Source organism: Saccoglossus kowalevskii, chromosome 14 (assembly GCF_978046115.1).
Source record: "Saccoglossus kowalevskii chromosome 14, keSacKowa6.1, whole genome shotgun sequence".
NCBI classification, from domain to species: Eukaryota; Metazoa; Hemichordata; class Enteropneusta; family Harrimaniidae; genus Saccoglossus; species Saccoglossus kowalevskii.
In genome coordinates this window covers 26,359,431-26,381,084 of record NC_140654.1, presented here as the reverse complement: position 1 = coordinate 26,381,084, position 21,654 = coordinate 26,359,431, and the positions used below count along the sequence as shown (strand labels likewise).

At 33.6% G+C, this 21,654-nt stretch overlaps 1 protein-coding gene across 1 annotated transcript in view; it reads left to right on the top strand.

Annotated features, from left to right (window-relative positions):
* The window catches only part of LOC100367226 (NPC intracellular cholesterol transporter 1-like), a 29,005-nt gene extending 8,311 nt beyond the window's left edge, over nt 1-20,694 (top strand). Inside the window, exons 3-19 of the mRNA XM_085508076.1 lie at nt 277-515; nt 870-970; nt 1,400-1,581; nt 1,880-2,008; nt 2,475-2,657; nt 3,692-3,806; nt 4,698-4,963; nt 5,501-5,590; nt 6,024-6,214; nt 6,649-6,773; nt 7,273-7,402; nt 7,831-7,892; nt 8,508-8,658; nt 9,103-9,334; nt 10,144-10,257; nt 11,287-11,449; nt 17,718-20,694. Coding sequence (XP_085364202.1) covers nt 277-515; nt 870-970; nt 1,400-1,581; nt 1,880-2,008; nt 2,475-2,657; nt 3,692-3,806; nt 4,698-4,963; nt 5,501-5,590; nt 6,024-6,214; nt 6,649-6,773; nt 7,273-7,402; nt 7,831-7,892; nt 8,508-8,658; nt 9,103-9,334; nt 10,144-10,257; nt 11,287-11,449; nt 17,718-17,854 — 2,610 coding nt within the window. The 3' untranslated portion in view covers nt 17,855-20,694. The remainder of the gene's footprint in view (nt 1-276; nt 516-869; nt 971-1,399; nt 1,582-1,879; nt 2,009-2,474; nt 2,658-3,691; nt 3,807-4,697; nt 4,964-5,500; nt 5,591-6,023; nt 6,215-6,648; nt 6,774-7,272; nt 7,403-7,830; nt 7,893-8,507; nt 8,659-9,102; nt 9,335-10,143; nt 10,258-11,286; nt 11,450-17,717) is intronic.
* The last annotated feature ends 960 nt before the right edge of the window (nt 20,695-21,654 follow it).

Here is a 21,654-nt window from a genome sequence, read left to right as displayed (position 1 = left end):
TCGCTAAATCAACATTTCGCTATTACGTCATTTTACCACAATTCGCTAAAATAGTATGTCGCTTTTTCAACATGTTTTACAGTAGCATGAAGACTGTTCAGAATACCAGCTGATTCTAAAGTTTGATCGGGGAAAGATGTATTGAATGTAGATATTGGAAATTATGATTTTTTTTGAAACTCCATAGGTAGTAGTGCAGTGGTGGATGTATAATAATGAATTTTTATTTCACTAATGTGTCGGTACTTACCGGTAACTGATTTCTGTCGTCATCAGGTACTTGACTTGCAGACGCATATTGAGACAATGAACGTCTGGTATGAGCCTGAAAATCGTAACATCACGCTGAAGGACATTTGTTTCTCGCCGTTACATCCGGACAATAACAACTGTACGATTGAGAGCGTTTTGCAATATTACCAAAATAGCCATGACCAGCTTGATATGGTAGCAATGGACCCATCGGGATTTTGGCAAGTTGCGGATTATCACGACCATTTTATGTACTGTTCAATGTAAGTTTCAGTCTCAAATAGATCACTTTTATGACCTCTAAATTTCACACATCCTGGTACTTTTGGTGGTATGACAGCATCACAAACAAGCACAATTGAGGCGTTTTTTTGTGCACAACAGAAGTATTTTACTCAAGTTGCTAAAAGTCTTGAAAAGTATGTCAAAATATAAATAAAATAAATTCATTTTTGATTTTCATGCCACCAAAAGTACCAGGATGTGTAACCTTTAGGGGTTATAAAAGTGGTCTATCGCAAAAAAAAACAAAAAAAACATTCAAGTTTGAACCCCACTGGCTGTACACTGTTCGGAGATAATATAGATGAGTTATGTTTTTTTGTTTTCACACGTAGGGCACCAGCTTCTTTAAATGATACAACACCATTACATCAGCCATGCTTAGCAACTTATGGGGCACCAGTATTTCCATGGGTTGTACTGGGAGGATATGATGGTATGTATTTGTTATCTTATTTGGCTCATTGTGCCAGCTAGTTATTGTGTTCATTTGGTTTAATGGGCGAGTTTCCTCATGTACCACTTATTATGTATGTCACATGGGACCCATATCGAACACAATTTGTTGTGACAACCATCGTCCTATCTGTCATCTGTGTGTCAAAAGTGATTTAATAACATGATGTTTTAATTGAAGTTGATCCACCTAATTATGTAAATTAGTTAATTAAAAACTGCCAAACTGTCAGTTTCTTTTAAATTATTGACATCATTGATTTATACATGCTGGTCTGAGATCAGTTGTAAAATTCATATGGGGTTTGAAATATATAAAATAGAAATGTTCATCATCAGAGACACTGTTCGCCCTTATTATTATTATTTACCCTTGATTGTTGATTCTTGACATTTGATTGTATTGCAGCCACTAATTACAACAATGCAACTGCCTTAGTCATCACGTTTGTTGTGAATAACTACTTAGCTGAAGGTGCCAATGATACAACCACTAAGAAATTAGATATGGCAATGGCATGGGAAAAGGCATATTTGGATTTTATATCTGATTACAAGAATGAAAATCTTAGTATTGCTTACTCGTCTGAGGTGAGACAGTTTCCAACATGTTCGTTTTGTTTTGTTTTGTCTTCTTGTCAGTGAGTAACTCTGTCTGTCTGGCTGTGTCTGTTAGTTTGAAGTAGAATTGTATGCATGAATTTAATGAATTCATTTCATATAAATCTTTCCGACATTGTTGGTATTTTTGTCTTCTATTCAGTGAGTGACTCTGTCTTTTCGGCTGTGTCTGTCAGTCTGTCCTGTTGGCTGTTTGAAGTAGAATTGTATGCGTATGTAATAATGAATTCATTTTCATGTTCATCTTTTTTTATTTCTTCGTACTTAGCGTTCTATTCAAGATGAGTTGGTTCGTGAAAGTGATTCTGACATTATGACGATCCTTGTTAGTTATCTATTGATGTTTGCGTACGTTGCTGTTACGCTGGGAAAGCTCACGAGTTGTCAGCGATTTATGGTAAGTAAGAAATATACAATATAGATGGCAGTGTGCTGCATGATATCTGTTTTATTTATAGAGAATGAGACAAGTATCAATAGAATACCAGACAGTCTCCTTCCACTCTGGTTGACCTCCCAGCAACTTGCTTTATATAGTCTGAAAAAAAATGTGGAGTCTGAGGTTCAAACCCTCATGGCACATTTTTTGTTAATCTTCAGCGTTGTTTCTAAATGTCATGAGTCTGTTACCATGGTAATTTAGTTGTGAAAATAGCTTTTTTCACTTATTCTTTGTCACCTTTCAAAAAATAAACTTGCCAAAGAAGAAATTTTGTCATTTTCATTCTAAGTTGACAATGAATTTGTAGAAAAATTCAAAATGTTGGCGAAACAATTATGACTTTCAAAGCGTTTTTTTTTTTTTTTTATCGATTTTAGATTCCAGATGTGGTAATGTATAACATGTAATCTTGTTTATTCAGATTGACTCTAAGATTAGTCTTGGACTGTCGGGAGTGTTGATTGTACTCTGTTCTGTGGGCTGTTCTCTCGGTATCTGGGGATATGCTGGCATACCGACAACGCTGATTGTTATAGAAGTCATGCCATTCTTAGTGCTTGCTGTCGGTGTGGATAATATATTTATATTGGTACAGACATACCAGGTAAATAAAGCTACTGTAAAATACTTTATTTTAACTGGAATTAATTTTCACTGTAAAGACTTTGATGAAATTAAATGAAATATAGGAAAAAAGATATTTCAGACTAAAAAGAATCATTTACAATACAGTCAAACCTGTGTATAGTGACGACCACCCAAAGAACTTATAAACAGGGGGTTGGATTATTTTTTTTATCTTTCACCAACTAGTATATTTGACATATTTGATCAAAAGTTGATCAAAATCAAATAAGTTTGACTTGAAAATATTAATTATTATTTTGGTTACTAAACATAGGCGAATATGCAAAAGTATTGCTGAAAGGGTGGTCTCATGTTCAGTTTTTCAATACAGTTTCCTGAACATAGTGGGTTTTAAGCGAGTGTGCAGGAGTTTCCATGTTTTACTGGCAATGTGTTAGCATAGGGAAAACTACTAAATATCTTTTCTATTTTTCCAAATGTTTCAGGCACATTGTTTGATTTTCTTGAGTTTAAAAATAGTTGTTTTTTTTTCGATTGAACAGATCATGGTTTACTTTTCCTCTTAGCGTCCCATATATAAAGTAATCCACATAAAGTAATACTGTAAAATAATTTATTTTAGCAGGAATTAATTTTCTGATATAGAAAAAAAGGTATATTCGCTGGATTTTATTTTCACTGAATTATTCCTTCAAGCGAAACTAAAATATTTTACAGTACAAATGTATAAAGTTTATCTCAAAAATTAGGTTCATGACGTGACTTTCATTGCAAGCCTTGCATTATTAGTTGCCAATGTTTCCTCATGTAAAAGCTGCTCATTTATGACCAGCATCCAATAGTGTCACATGCCTGTTTTTGTTAGGGCAATAAAACGACCACCAAACAAAATAGCTACAGTTCTTTATTCTTAAAAACATGGAAATGTATATTTACTAATTTTTACCCGGCCACTTTTTTTCAAGTCATGCGAAATTTGTACTACAGTTTCTCGTTGATGTTAGAAATACAATAAATAATCCGTGATTGCTTTTGATAACTTGTTTACAGCGTGATACACGGATGCCTTATGAAGATAGAGCCGATCAAATTGGTCGAGTTGTGGGTGACGTTGGTCCAAGCATGTTATTAACAAGTTTATCAGAATCTGTGGCCTTCTTTCTCGGTAAGACCCTAACTTTTTTTTAAATATATATTATATACAGTTATGTTATGAGGTAGTGGTGTTCACCTCACATCAGCAAGATAAAAATAGTCTTGAATAGTCTTTCCAGTTATCAGTGCAAGTTTAAAGAATATTTGCATACATATCAAAAAGATTTATATTATGCTAGGTTAAGTTATTAGCACCTCTAATATTTCCTATCATTTTTTTGATCAGCCGAGGGGTCTTACAGATGAACAGAAACATGGATAGAATCAGCATCAATATATCGAGTAGGGGTTACATTTCATAAAAGTAGGGGGTGAAACTGTCCATTCTCGCATTTCATTATCGATAAAACTAAACAATCCATGCTGAATTTCTTGTAAATGAATGATGAAATTGAGAGGATTTTGCACTTAAAGCGGGAGGGTCATCACCTGTGCACTCGCGGGAATTGAGTCCCAAGCGACGATAACAACACACACTAAAAACGCAAAGGCTCATGGGTAGACGCTTGTTTGTAAACAATGACACGTTATGGCCATCTGATGCATGCGCAGGTGACGACTACCCCGCTTTAACTCAGTAACAGCCCCAAGTATCCTAACAACGCTTAACATGCAGGTTGTGTCATAATGTAACTGTCGATGTTACTGTGACTGTAAATTTGTTTCATGCTCTGAGTCAGTAGGATAATTGACTGACAGTACAGCTGTATTGCAGCAATGTTGAGTTGCCTTTGAATCTGATAACGATCTACATGTACTTGCTTCCTGAAAACAACATTGCGTGCAACACAGCTATATTGTTAACCAATCAGCTGACGATATCACTGACTTGCTGTACAAAAGAAATATTGAAGATTCCCACTCACTTATCAATCACATATATTCTTTTTGTGTCCTGTAGGAGCCTTGTCAACAATGCCCGCTGTCAAAGCATTCTCACTCTATGCTGCCACCGCAGTATTTATTGATTTCATTTTACAAATCACGGTGTTCGTTGCGGCGATGTCCCTGGATGCTAAGCGACAAGATGCTGGACGTTTTGATGTTTTCTGTTGCCTACCAAACTCTAAGAAAGAGCCTGGACCCAAAGAGAATGGCATACTTTATTCGTTTATGACAAAATACTATGCACCTTTCATTATGAAAAACTGGCTGAGACCATTCATTGTAAGTTCCTTATTTTTCACAGTGACATTGGTGTGTAGAATATTTTGAAGATTAGCATAGTGTTTTAAAACAGTTCAGAGTATCTGTGTTTTAGCACAACAGTCATCACATTATTTCTTGCTATGTATGGGTCCCAAATATAATGTAGGAAATTACAAAATTTATGGCTAAAAAACAAACGAAAAAACAAACATTGTTACAGACAACAATGATAAATAAAAAACAAGAACAAATTTAACAATATAAATTTCTAAGATTTTATGAATAAAAACTCCTAGACTGTAGGCATTGAAACTAATGTTGTACAACATGTATAGAATGTCTTGTTTACACAAAATTCTAGCAAAGACTGACATTATTTCTATGGTGTCAAATTTGACATATGTATATCAAACCTAAATTTGTCATCAGTATTTAATATTTAATGTTGACATTTGTGTTAAGTGATTCTTGTGGAGATCTCATAGGAATTCCATTTTCTGTGTTTGTTTGTTGTGTCATTTCTCCAAATGTGACTCAGTTTGTTCATATTTACAGGTTATTTTCTTTGTCTTCATGTTCTGTGCTAATGTTGTTCTCATGACAAAAGTTGAGGTTGGACTAGATCAGCAGCTTTCTATGCCTGAGGTAAGAATAATTAACAGTAGAAGAGATTGTGAAGTACACTGTAGAAGAGGCTGTATGCATGACCCTTTAAAGGTCACACATCCTAGATTTTTTGGGGGTAGTGTTTTCATAGCTACCATATTTGCTCTTGTAGAAGCATATGTGTGTCTATAGTGGAAATAAATTATATTTTAATAATTGACATACAATACTGTAGGTTTACACAGGTCTTTATATGGGAGTGTACTTTTAATAGAACAAATACGGTATTGGACTTCCAATAGCAATACAAATGCATGCTTTTTTTAAAGAGATTTTCTTCTAATGGAGTAATTACAGCTCTCCCAAGATACCAATAAGCTTAGCATAAATCCAACAGTTTACTGGACTCGGAGTTCATATCTAACTGCTATATAGCTATTTAAAAAAAAAAAATGTTTTCTTTTTCCATCAGAATTCTTATGTTCTTGATTATTTTGATTATCTGAATAAATACCTGAATGTGGGACCCCCAGTGTATTTCGTGACTAAGGAAGGATATGATTTCACTGAAGTCAAGAATCAGAATATGATCTGCGGAGGCTCAGGTTGTAACGATGATTCCTTAACGTCACAAGTTTACCATGCTTCTCAGATGCCCAACTAGTAAGTTTCAGTTTTCATTTATGTGATGGTTTGCCATGTGCCCTCTAGCAGGACTGATTTTGTAGTGTTCCTGTGTCAAAATGGAATCCCCCAAAAACTAGTTCAGCCAGTTTGTTGACTGCTTGAGAGATCAATCTTCAAGAAAAAATCAAATTTTATATGTGGCTGTACAGGAGACTTGATGCAGGAACAAAAATGTTGTGATTTTTTTTTTTTTTTTTAACACTTAGATTTTGTTTATAAAATGTGAAATTTATTTTACTGAATGACTATGACAATCCAGTGAGTTAACACAACTAATTGCGTCACAGCAAATCTCTGTGTACCACAGGCACGTCCTATCAGATCGTCATGGTAATTTATGTCATTTTATCCTAGAACAAGCATTGGAATTCTGTCAACCAATGCTTGATTATTTGTTTTGCATCTTTTAGTACGCGTTTAGCTCACCCAACAAGTTCTTGGCTTGACGACTTCTTTGATTGGTTGAATGCTGAAGGATCAGTGCCTTGTTGTCGATATTACAATAGTACAGATGAACCGTTCTGCCCTGCGACTGGTGAGTAAATAGTCTAAAATACACATCCATTATAACAATGCACTTGTGACACAGATAGCATTTGAATTCTGTAATTGCATTCATTCTAAGCATATATATATTAATCCAAACATTAAAACATTAAAAATAAAACTTTTAATGTAAAAGGAAATCATTGAACATGCAAACATTTGGTGACTTAACTTGTATACAGTGTATTTTTAATTTGTTTTGAGTTAGTATCTCATTAAATTATGAATGCATGCAGCAGGTAAACGTGATATTTAGTTTATCGCGAGAAAGTATGCACTCAGGTAGTGCAGGATCGCATTGATTCTGCTACACATTGCTCTGTATTGCCTTTACACGCACTTCACACATATTCTTATAATAACTTTGTATTATCTTAAGTATATTGATCCTAATTGCTCATTTTTAAATGTTTATATGCATAAATTTGCATAGTTAATTAAATTAGCTTAATTATACATAATGGCATTTTATTGGTGGTTGTTTTCAGTTGGTCCTAAGAAGTCTTGTATCGCATGCCACTCTCATTCTGAGAAGGGGAAAAGACCAACACCGGAAGAATTTGAGAAGTATTTGCCGTTTTTTTTGGAGGACAATCCTGGGGTTGCATGCAGCAAAGGGTGAGTATTGAGTGCACAGAAACCGTTAAATTTTCGTCACTATCAATTCTTGCGACAAAATTGAGACAAAATTTCACATTAGATGCTTTGAGTCACTGTCTTATAGATTTCAATGAAATATTCACTGCTACATAACTTCATGATTTTCCTGACTCGAAAATTTATAAAAATTTGTCTTCATTGGAAAATAATTTATTGTCATCATTGTTTTTGCTCATTAATTTAAATCCTTAAATACTTCTCGCTAGAATTGTTCATGCTTTGTTTATTTTTAATATTTGTGAAATTCTACAGCAAATGGCCATTTATACTCCCACGACATGAAATTCCCAAAACTTTTGCACATACAAAAAAATTCACAAAATTCCTTGTTCTGCTTTTCATTTCACACAAAAAGTTCTTATTTAATTAAATTTGTATTCTTATAGTGGTCATGCAGCATATGGGTCTGCGGTACATTTTCAAGACGAGCAGAAACGTACAGTTGGGGGTAAGTACAGGTGTACAAATGTCGTGATAATAATTTCTCATGGAGTGTCAGTGACTTTCTCCAAATTTTGTCTTTACAAATGCCATAAAAACCTGAAATAAGGAAATTCTCAGAACCATATTCATAGATGAATTTGTTATAGGCCAATTCATTCATTCATGTATTTTGTGTTAAAATGCCTCAGTCATTTCTCTGCATCGTGTTTGAAATGAGTTTCATTCAGCATACACAACATATGCAAAATAGATTTGTTTACGCAAAATTCAAACATCCATGATTTTACACATAGTCGGACATTGTCAATGAGTTCTAGTCCTGTAGCTGTGGTTATGTTATGTGTCATATGTCAAGCGACTCGGTCAATATTCCTAGGTAGTTTTTTGGTTTTGCTTTTTCTATTTTGACCTTTCTTGGACGTATATTGACATATATTCGATTCGACTTGAACTTGATCAAATCTGTTTATAAACTGTAACTTGAAAGGAACTGAGCTTTACCAATGTTCGTTTTCAAACTTACACAAGCATTTAAACTACATACCCACACATCTTTTCACTGTTCGAATGTGCATGGGAAAGGTCACTATAGTTTCACTATGTTTATCTTGAATTGCAGCGACTTACTTCATGACTTACCACACCATATTGAAGAACTCTGCTGATTTCATTGACGCGTTAAAGCATGCACGTAATGTGAGCGGTAATATCACCAGAATGCTCAATGATGCCCATGGTACAGAGGATGAATTTGAAGTCTTTCCATACAGGTGAGTCTTCTTGTAACAACACATCCTATTGGTTATTCAACCCAAATATGCATTCTTTTAGCCAACTAGAGTTGCTGTTTTTAATAAACCTTTAAACAAAAGCAATGTATTGCGTTTACTTTCTATATACTAGACATTTTCATAATGCAAATAAAAATCTTACTTTAAAGATTTTTTTTGAAATATTTATTTTTACTCAATTTACCTGATGTTTTGTATAAAACATGAGGAATATAGATTGAAGTCCATTTAGTTAAAAATTCTGAAATGATTTTAAAAAATTGTATAAACAAAAAATTTATCAATGAATGATGGTGATCAACAAAATGTTAAATCAAACCAATTCAATTGTTAGATCAAATAATTTTTAAATCAAATCAATTCTATTTTTAAATCAAATCAAAACAATATTTTATTAAAACATAATGGTTTGTTTATTTGCAGTATATTCTATGTGTTCTATGAACAATATCTATTTATTGAGAATGATACATACTTCAACCTTGGCATTTCACTGGCGGCTATCTTTGTTGTCACTTTCATTCTTCTTGGGTTGGATTTCTACTCTGCGACGATAATATGCATAACTATTACCATGATTACAGTGGATTTGATGGGAACTATGTATCTATGGGGTATCAGTCTGAATGCTGTGTCATTGGTCAATCTTGTTATGGTAAGTTTTACGTTTTATCCTTGTTCATTCAAACAACTGAATTAATTTTATCCCTTGGCATGTAGTGCTATCAGTGAAGATAGCGTCCTTTCATACATTTGTTTGTCTGTTCGTCCGCCAACCAGCCGCCCGCCTGTATGGAGTCATATCTGGTGCACTATTGCAGGTATATTCAACCAGCGCTTTATTGATACATTGCACACCAGATCTGATCAACATATTGAATGACCATATATGGTCATTTGACCTCATTACAAATGCATAAATAGTATATCTGGAACACTATTGCAAAGTTAAAAGTTCAACCAGTGTTGGTAAATAATGGAGCAGGGGAATTTGCTATCTATGATCATGGCTTTCTTGTTTCAATTTGTGTTTACAGTTTAAGGAGGGAATTCTGAGTAAATTACTGACTGGCCTGACATTGTACACAAAAGTAAACTTGAGATTTCAAAAAATAAACACACATATATAAATAATTATTTTTTTCAAACATTTTGATTAAAGCAGGCAATAAAAAACATAGACCTATTTGGTTTGAAATTAAAAAGAGAAAAAAATTTTGCAAGAAAAAATTAAGGATTAGCATCATGTCTACTGTTACAAAATGTTTGATTAAATTACTGTAAACCACTTAATTTTCACTCCTAGAAATGTTCACCATTTCAGGGTTTTATGGCAATTTGCCAAGACAAATTTTTTTCACAAAATCAAAGCAGCAGTTTACAGTAATTTATGTAATTTGTTTTGTCACCATTTGTGCAAACATTCCTTGTTTTATAAAATATAATCTTTTTTTGTTTTTGCAGGGTTTAGGTATTTCTGTTGAGTTCTGTTCTCATATAACCAGGGCGTTTGCTGTCAGCACGCGTGGCACTAGGAAAAACCGAGCAGAGTACGCAGTGGGTCATATGGGAAGTTCGGTATGTACAGTGATTTATGCAAATATGTTTTTGTAAATATACTATATATTTGACACTTAAAGCGAGAGGGTCGCCACCTGTGCATGCGACGATAACAACATACGCTAAAAACGCAAAGGCTGGTGGGTAAGCGCTTGTTTGTAAACAATGACACACTATGGCCATCTGGCGTATGTGCAAGTGACGACTCCCCGCTTTAATAAAGTCGAGAAGCAACAATGACATTGCATTGTCTCAGCATCTTCAATATAACATGTCTGTTCGAGTCATCAGCGGTCACTCTACTCACAAAATACTACATGTACGGTTGTTGCTTTTTGTATATAGGAAACGCTCCTTCTCTGTCGTTGAAAAGCAATTTTGTGAATAATAATGATTGGCTCAATTTGAGAAAAAATGGAAGTGTAATAATAGTTATTCCTAATGCTGGCGTACATCATCTCTAACTACATTTGACCAAATTCCTATGCAAGTCGCATTCATGCAGCTTTCCTAATACAACCAATTAGAATGTATCTTACAAGAAATCAGCTTGTGACACAAGTTCTGATTGGTCGCTGTTCCTGTGAGATCTGAATGTGACTTGTGTATAGGTCAGATATTGTTAGACATACATTAGAGACTTGAATTAAAAGTTACTGGATCCTCTATCTTCTATGTGTCTTCATCAGATTGTGATTGGCCAGAATAAAACTCATGTTATGTTTGTCGTTCTGATTACTGCACTGTAAACCATTTTAATTTTTAGAATGACAAATTTTCACGAATCACTAAAAATTATCTGCAGGTCATACCGGTACTATTTCTACAAATTTTTGTATTCATGAATGCCAATAAAATCATCCAATAATGAAAATTTTTAAAGCGAAAATTAAGCAGTTTACAGTAATTTTTAAATCATTCATTCCTGCCATGTCTTCTCAATTGATTAGTCCCATGATGCAATGCATGAACAGTCAAAAAAATCTTTACTAAAATGTTCACGTATTACACCGCACTGCACTAACATATAGACTGTTTATTTGACAGGTTCTCAGTGGTATTACGTTGACAAAGTTTGTTGGTATACTGGTACTTGCATTCGCTAAATCTCAGATATTCCAAGTATTTTATTTCCGAATGTATTTATGTATTGTGTTATTCGGAGCCAGTCATGGTTTACTTTATTTACCAGTGTTCCTAAGCTATGTCGGTAAGTACTCTATATTCACATCAGTACTCTATATTCACATCAGTACTCTATATTCACATCAGTACTCTATATTCACATCAGTACTCTATATTCACATCAGTACTCTATATTCACATCAGTACTCTATATTCACATCAGTACTCTATATTCACATCAGTACTCTATATTCACATCAGTACTCTATATTCACATCAGTACTCTATATTCACATCAGTACTCTATATTCACATCAGTACTCTATATTCACATCAGTACTCTATATTCACATCAGTACTCTATATTCACATCAGTACTCGTAAACATTTGAGTATCTTGCTTTCGCTTTGATGCAATATTCTGTGCATATTTATGTGTTTTTTTACAATTTGTTGTCAACCCATTGACCTTTAACCTTTTGAATGCCAAATGTCTAATTTTGTCAACTTTCATAAACTAATTTTTTGGTGATTTTTCGCAAAATATTTTTGACTCCCATGTGCGAAGCACAAAATGGGAGTCTTTGCAGTTAGTGTGTCTGTGTGTGTGTGTGTGTGTGTGTGTATGACTGTTCCACTGCTATCTCAAGAACCATACATCGGTTTTTGATGAAACTTGGTGCATAGATGCTCTGGGCCAATGCGCAGCTTTGATTAGGTTTTGGTAAAAATCCATGCTCGTTAATTACCTAATTTGCATGATAATTAGCTAATTTTTAGCTGTTCTATGACTGTTCCACTGATATCTAAAGAACCACTCATTGGATTTTGATGAAACTTGGAACATAGATGCTCTGAACTAATGCTAGGTTTTGATTAGGTTTTAGTTAAAATCCATGCTCGTTAATTACCTAATTTGCATGATAATTAGCTAATTTTTAGCTGTTCTATGACTGTTCCACTGATATCTAAAGAACCACTCATTGGATTTTGATGAAACTTGGTACATAGATGCTCTGAACATATGCGCAGATTTAATTAGTTTTTGGTAAAAATCCGTGCATATTAATTGCCTAATTTGCATGATAATTAGCTATTTTTTAGTGGTTCCATGACTGTTCCACTGATATCTAAACAACCACTCATTGGATTTTGATGAAACTTGGTACATATATTTTCTGAACTAATGCTAGGTTTTGATTAGTTTTTGGTAATAATCCGTGGATACTAATTACCTAATTTGCATAATGATTAGTCAATTTTCGGTTTTTCCACTGATATCTCAAGTACTAATCATCACATTTCAATGAAACTTGGTACATAAATGTCATATGACACTGCACAGACCTGATAGTTTTTATGGTAATATCAGTACATGTAATTACCTAATTTGCATAATTAATTAATTTTCAGCTTTTGATATAAGTAGTGAGCATTACATTTCAATGAAACTTGGTACTTACATACTCAAGGACTATGCAGAGATTGATTGTTTCGGATAAATATTTGTGCATATTAATCACCTAATTTGCATAATTAGTTAATTTTCAGCTTTTCCACGGGTATCTCAAGTACTAATCATCGCATTTCAATGAAACTTGGTACATAGATCTTTTAGGACTATGCAGAGACCTGATTAGTTTCAGGGTAAATAATTGTGCATATTAATTACCTAATTTGCATAATTAATTTTCAGCTTTTCTACTGATCATCACATTTCAATGAATCTAAAATTATGCAGAGACCCAATTAGTTTTTGGTAAATATTTGTGCATATTAATCACCTAATTTGCATAATTAACCAATTTCCAACTTTCACACTGATATCTCAGGTACTCCCGTAAAAACCCTCAAATAAGAGCCACTTTGTAACACTTTCATTTCTGGGTGGTGCTTATTTGAGGTAACATGTTGACAACCCTGTAGCCAGTGGCTCTTAAACCAGGGTCATCAAACTTTTTCATTGTGAAATAGGGAAGGGGATAGGCAAACACACACACAACCAAAACAGACAAGTAATTATTAATGATGTATCATTGCAATTAATTTATTCTGTAAAAAATACTGTTATGGGAATAACAAATGTCAAATAAATACGACGATTCGACGTTTCATCGACAATGTGTAGCAATGCCTGAAGTCACGTTTCACTGACAATGCGTAGCGATGCCTGAAGTCGGATTTGGTAGCACTCTCAGTGTCTGACCCAACACTCGAATCACTTGTACAATTGTTTACCAAGTTTGGTACGGCAAACTTTTTTCTTGAAAACTGGGAATAACTTGCGTGGCTGTGGCTGGCGTGGTGGTTGATTTGGTGACAATATAAAATAGTTTCGGATAGAATTGATCTGACCAGCAGTGACAGGAGAGGACATACTTGCAAAGGAAGCATGGAACGAATGATAAAAATGATGCCCAATCACTTGTATTTATGGCAAAAACAATAAATAAAAACACGTTTTTCTATAGATTTGTACAGCTTGGGTACTTGGGCATTGTTTTAATTGCGCTAGACGTCTGACAGTACAGCTTTGGTTTATATTTCCTGTTTCATAATCAAGCCAGCTTATAATGATATTCACGTACTTCACAGTCCACGCAAACAGGGTCAAACTATAGCCCCACCCCTATATAACCAAATACGAAACGATACCGAGAAAGTAACAATTACATGTATTAAAAATAATTTCCTGTGACCAATCGGAAAGACGAAATCATTCACGAAAGCCCAGGCCTGTTACAAGGCATTTTCTGATTGGTACAAGTTCAGATTATTTTCAATTCTCACAAATAGCTAATTTAAATATTTGGGTCAGGCGGGTCACGTAGACTTCACTTTGCTGTAAGACAAGTATCGCACAAGTTTGTGGAACTAATCCATTCAACTTCAATTTTGATTATTTTCGGCAAGAGAGTCCTCTCCAAACTAATGCCAGTTATTTTGTTACTTCCCTGAACATTTTGTCTCGAATCATCCAAAAACGAACGTCTCAAATAAAATGCAAAAAATAACCCAAAATCACGATCAGCGAGAGTGGGCTGCGTAATCATTACATTCTCACAGTCGGAGCTACGTCATGATCCCTCAAACGTTGCCATGACCGGATTAACACCTCTGTTTTCCCCCACGCTAACCAAATTCCCCCCACGCTAAGGAAAAAATCTTTTGTTTTCTGCTGACTTCCTGTTCCGGTCTGTCTGTGAAAATGTATTTTCGATACCTCCGATTTTCCGATAAAGGCATTCTAAAATCGTGATGTTCTTTACTTGGTTATAAAGACAACATTGACAATGAATATCTCAACGTGTCCTTTGGTGTTTCGGCAAAAAAACATACTAGTAGTTACTATGAATAGTTTGTGAATTGGTCGATTGTGTGTCAGAAATATAAAATGGACAAGTTGACAGTCACATTCATGCTCTCAGTGCATTTCTTTCGTCTATCATTCTTCCGTTCTCAATTACACAGGACATCAGGCAAGTTATGGGGATAATCTTTATTTGTCTCGCACCTTCTGTGCGGCAATAAACAATGCAGGTGGAAGTGAGGCACGATAAGCTCGGTGTCTGCCTGATTGTAAACAACCGGGTGGCTGGCACTTATTTCTGGGTTCTTATTGACAAAACCACTCAACTCTTGGTGGCTCTTAATGGAGGGTCAAATGTAACAAATTTTCACTGAGTGGCTCTTAATTAAGGGTGACGCTTATTTGCGGATTTTTACGGTAATCATCACATATCAATGAATGTTTATACATGGATGCTGTAGGACAATAGACAGACCTGGATAATTGTGGGTTAAAATCTGTACATATTAATTACCCAATTTGCATAATTAACCAATTTTAAGCTTTCACACTGATATCTAAAGTACTAATTTCCATTTTAATGAAACTTAGTACAAAGATGCTCTAGGACAATGTACAAACCTAATTAGTTTGGGGTAAAACTCTGTTCATATTATTTCCCCAATTAGCATAATAATTCATAATTTTTTGGTTCTAATCACATTTCAATTAAACTTGGTACATAGAGTTTTTGTTACATTGCGCAGACCTCATTAGTTTTACAATCAAATCTGTTCATGTTAATTTTCTGATTTGCATAATTAGTTTTCAGCTAAGTAATTTCAAATTATATTTAATGTGTCTCCAATACTCTCAGCACATGGGAGTTCTTTCTAAGCTTTCTTTGATTAGAAATTATGTCTATTTGATCCAAAATTAACAAATTGTAGAAAAATACATGAAAATGTGCAAAATGTTGGCTTTTAATGCGATAATTTGGACAATAAAGACATAATTTTATCTGAGAACATAAAAGAAAAAAATATTTTGTAATGACTACATGGTTAAAAAATAATGTTATTTAATATAAGACTAATTATGCAATAAGTTATGTGAATCAGCGGGAATCACCAAATATTGTAGCAGTGTGATTCTTGTGAAATCACAAATTATCTGAAAAAAATTAAATGCATATGTTAGGGATGAATTTGTTTACTTGTCATTCTCACTGTGGGTACAGTACTAGTAGATCATGATATTGTGCTCATCAGTGCATGTGACAGGACAACTAACTTTGTAGGTATGTAATGTTCGGAACTCACTTCGACACAGTGATAACATGAGTAAAATAGCCTTATAAAAAGACTTATTGGCTATGAAGGGAAACCACTCAAGATCACTGTGTACATTTCATCTAAGTACAATGGAAAATGATTTACGTGTGATATTAATTTTGTATATTGTCCATCTTTGTTTATCAAACCATAGACCCTCTGTTAGAGGGTCTATGATCAAACGAAGAATTCCATGATTCTGATCCCTGTTGACAACCTGACATTACATTACGGAACAGAACATTACGGAACATTACATTACAGAACGCAACGCAACAGAACAGAACATTACATTACGGAACAGAACATTACATTACGGAACATTACTGAACATTACATTACATTACGGAGCATTACATTACATTACATTACGGAACATTACATTACATTACGGAACATTACATTACATCACGGAACATTACATTGCGAAACAGTACATTACATTACGGAACAGTACATTACAAAAAATTACATTACAGAACAATACGTTATGAAACAGAACATTACATTACATTACGGAACAGAACATTACGGAACAGAACATTACGGAACAGAACATTACAGAACAGAACAGAATATTATGGAACATAACAGAACGGAACAGAACATTACGGAACATTACATTACATTACGGAACAGAACGCAACAGAACATTACATTACGGAACGGAACAGAACAGAACGCAACAGAACATTACATTACATTACAGAACATTACATTACAGAACAGTACATTACATTACATTACGGAACAGAACAGTACATTACGAAACAGAACATTACATTACATTATGGAACAGAACATTACATTACATTACATTATGGAACAGAACATTACGGAACAGAACATTACAGAACAGAACAGAATATTACATTACATTATGGAACATTACATTACATTATGGAACAGAACATTATGTTATGGAACAGAACAGAATATTACGGAACATTACATTACATTACAGAACAGAATATTACGGAACATTACATTACAGAACATTACATTACAGAACATAACATTACATTACGGAACAGAACATTACATTACAGAACAGAACATTACAGAACAGAATATTACGGAACATTACATCACGGAACAGAACAGAACATTACATTACAGAACAGAACATTACATTACGGAACAGAACATTACATTACGGAACAGAACATTACATTACAGAACAGAACATTACTTTATGGAACAGAACATTATGGAACATTACAGAACATAACATTACATTACGGAACAGAACATTAAATTACAGAACATTACATTACGGAACAGAACATTAAATTACAGAACATTACATTACAGAACATTACATTACAGAACAGAATATTACGGAACATTACATCACGGAACAGAACATTACATTACAGAACAGAACAGAACATTACATTACGGAACAGAACATTACATTACATTACAGAACAGAACAGAACATTACATTACGGAACAGAACAGAACATTACATTACGGAACAGAACATTACAAAACACATGTTACTTAACTTGCCAAAGGCTTCAGATAAAATTTTGGCGACAATACAACTTTAAGACGTGTATGTAAATTTCTCAGACAGTCAGGCACCATCTAGTCTGAAAAATATTCTCAAGTAGTTTGCAAAGTTGCAAGCAATGCTGCTAACTCTTAATAATTTTAAGACCACTGTGAGATGGTTGTTATGGTGACTTTGTCCAAAACGCTGAACTTTTTTTCTGTCTTCCCAGGTCCACCTGTCAACAAAGTTAAATTATACGAAGAACAATTACAAGACAGACCGCTTTCAAGACCCAACGTTAGTTCAGAGAAAGCACCGCTACTAAGACATCGCAATCAACTGCCAAGCGGAGAATATTATACGTAATGTCTTTAATATGGCTCACTTGATAAAATAATCTCTTCTTCATTTTATGACAATTCTTGTTAGAAGAACAATTCATTACAAAATTAAATTACATCTATCAATTGAACCAAATTTATAACTTTATTGAAAATTAAAAATTTCATACAGATGTACTTTTTGTGAAAAATACTGCAGATACTAGTATTGACAGGTATTTGTGAATGTAAAAAATTGCCATGGTAACAATAGCATTATTAGATGATTAGAATTTAAAATCATAGTTTTTGAAGGTCCAGTGATTTTGAATTATTGAGAACAAAATTTTGATATGTAATAAATTAGGATAAATCAGAATTTAATAAAAATGTTAGACGATTTTATTTACAAGTGTATTTCTTACCCAAGTTGTACAAACTGGCTGATACAGTGTATTTTTTTGCAAATATTGGTTATTTTTAGAATCCTTATCAAAATAATTTTCATTTCCTGTTGCCAAGATATAAATAACTTGAGGATAAGTTTATTTCCTTGTATTGGATTTTGTTTTTATTTTACAAGTGTGAATTTTATTATGTTTATTTTATCTATCTTTAAGTTTTAATAGTAATTTATTTTTCTCCCATGTTGGAATAAAATGTATCTGATTCAGTCCTGGGAATGTTATAATTCTCCTGCCAAAAAAATTGTTCAACATTTGCTTGGCTTGAGGGATCTTTTGTCTTAAATATAAAGGTTTGATAAAATGAGCATATTTTTCAATGGAGCTATTTATGGAAAAATGACTGCAGTTATCCATGAAGATATTGATGGAAGCATTATATCGTCATAGTAACAGGATAGAGCCTGAACCCTGATAAACTAACTTGTAAATATAGTAGTTGAAATACGTTTTAAAAAGAAGTGTATTGTGGAAATTTTTTTAGTCAGTTGCCACTTCAGCAGTCTGTTTTGTAATGTGCGTTTGTAGTGTGGTAACAAGTAGAAGTTGTGTTCTGTTTGTTGTGAATTGACAGTTTGTAGTTATAATAGCATGAAAAGTAACCAGTCTGGAGGAGAGGATAGAGGTCTGAGGTAGATTTACTCTGATTGACAAAAGGCTGGTGACATGATTGCAGATCGCCTCATTATTTTGCCATGTCTGTTGCAGTGTCACAAAGTTTACCACTGAAATTGTATGTATACGTGTATAACATATTGCATAACTTGTATTGCACTGTTTTTGAATTTCACGATTGTCACAAATATACTAAATTCACTTTGTTATTTATAGCGTATACGGGTACATAAATGAGCATGGTGTGCCCTATTGGTATAATAAGCCGTATTTTAACTCCATATATGTAAATGTATAATGTGATATTAAGCTATAATTTTGATGGACAAATGTATTCCAATGCAACAAAAATACTCAGGTTTTCATGCAACACTTGGTGCATCAATGTCCACTTTATACTGTAAAATATTTTAGCTGGAATTAATTTTTGCTGAAAAATTTATTTTATTTTGTGTGAAGTTTATTCACTGATTTTTGATGAGTTGAATGTAAAATATAAAAAAAAGGTAAATTTCAAGTGAAAATAAACTACTTCACAGAAGATCACATAAGATTGAAAATAGTATATGCACACTTAACAATTTATTGGCCCCTCCCTAGTTTTACAGTGTAGAACAGTGTTGCATTTTCATTTCATTTTGCTTTATTAACTTGATGTGGTAATTTTTTCTATATAAAGAACGATTGTTGTCATTGATTGTTATGGATTTCATACAATGTTTACAACTCGTGTTGAATACATTGTTTACATAAACATGATCAGTTGAAGAACCTTGTATTAGAACAGTTACTTTCATCAAAACGAGAAATGAATAATTATGAAGCTTGTTCTCATCGGTCCCGCATTATGGCTGCCAGCCAGCCATTCTCAACAGGAACTGAGGTCAAAATCTTTGAAATATTCGCTATTCATCTAGTTTAAATAATGAACCAATTTCTCAATATTGTTCATATATATTTTGTCTGTAACCATGGTAATGGTGTGCTCATGTTTGCCAAATACTAGTATACAGATTCAGGGTTTTTATTTTCTGAAATTTTTGAGAGATGTTCATGAAGTGTATAATTTTAATTTTCAGAAAGTCTGCTGTTTTTTTCTCTTCTGCAGGTTTTTTGACTTAAAATGTACTGTAAACTATTTTAGCTGGAATTAGTTTGCGCTGAAAAGACTGGGTGTTTTGTATGGAGTTTATTTTCAATCATTTTTGATAAGTTGAATGTAAAATATATGAAAAAAAGATGTATCTGCTAAATTTTATTTTCACTGACTCATTAGCAAAAATTAATTTCAATTGAAAATGTATTTTACAGTATCTAGTAAGTAATTGTGTCAGTTTGTGTGAAGGGGCAATATTGATCTTTTCTGTCAAACTTTTGTATGACATTTTCTGATAGTAGCGGTAGTGGCTAAAATTTGTCTTTCACTTTTAGTTACATTTAATGCATATCAGAAAATTGAATTTAAAGTTTTTGACAATTTGATGTTTCAATGTTATTTTGTTTTATTATATAATAAAATATTCATTACATATTAATAGAATTGTGCTCTTTATGTGAGAAAACTAATTTATATTTAATTTTCAAATTATCAGGTGCCGATCTGGGTTTCAATTCTGACTACTGCCCAAAAAATTGTCATGCCACATAAGTTCTGGAGAATTCTTACCAATTTGTATATTCTCTGGCAAAATTCATACCATTTTTGATACATTGTACTTTCTGGTGAACCTGACACTGCACAGAGGGTGTATGCCTGGATCCAGCCCTGCTTATCAATAAAGCAAAAAAAAAAACCATTGCTGTGTAATTAACGAGTCTGTTTCATGCAAATACCCTGTGGTCTTTAACATGCAATAAGGATATGAAGCAATAAACATGACTAACATTAGTCGTCCCTGACAGACATGTCTTCAATTCTCCTAGAAAATGTTCATAATGTGATTTATAATGCCACATTGGCGATCACCCCCCCCCCCACACACACACACACGCACACACAACCTCCTTGATTTGAGATGAACAAATACTGCACCATGCATTGGTAATTATCGCTGTTTTGAATTTCTGTCAGTGTACCTTATTCACCATATTAAAAGCACATGTTCAAGAGAATTGCATAGAAAACTAGATGGATCATTACTTGAGATAATAATCCTCTGAGCAATGTTGCAATTTACATCGCTGTTTTGCTAACAATATTGCTATACATCCGAACAATATTTTATCAATCAATTTAAAACAAAATATTGCAATATTGTTTCTATTCCAGACTAAGCAGCAACTCCTATTACAATAAACATTGCCTGAATCACTCCAAGTAAATCAATAGTAGACTCAACTTATTGAACTCAAAAAATACCGTGACACTGCACAGATCATACATTCGAGTAAAAGCAAAATTTTTTTGCCGGAAACATGCAATTAATAAAAGTGATAAATGACCGCACGGTAGATTACTTTCAGAGTTTTATGTAATTATTCATATTTCTTTGATGTAAATGGGTTATCATTAAATGTGTAAACAAAACTAGTTCCGTCTGACTTCGGGGTAATTTTGATTTTTCGCTTTTCTAACTTTTTGAGTTATTAGCATCTTGTCTTTGTAATATTCAGCATGCGAGGAGGGAAAGGCTATGTCATGAGGAGTTCCAATATCAGTAGCGTACTAATCCCCCTCCACCCTCCACCCTTACCAAATTTCGGACCCGCCAGTGTACGCACGTTTCACCACGTATATTTAGTCTGTGCGCAAGAGTAAACTTCGACA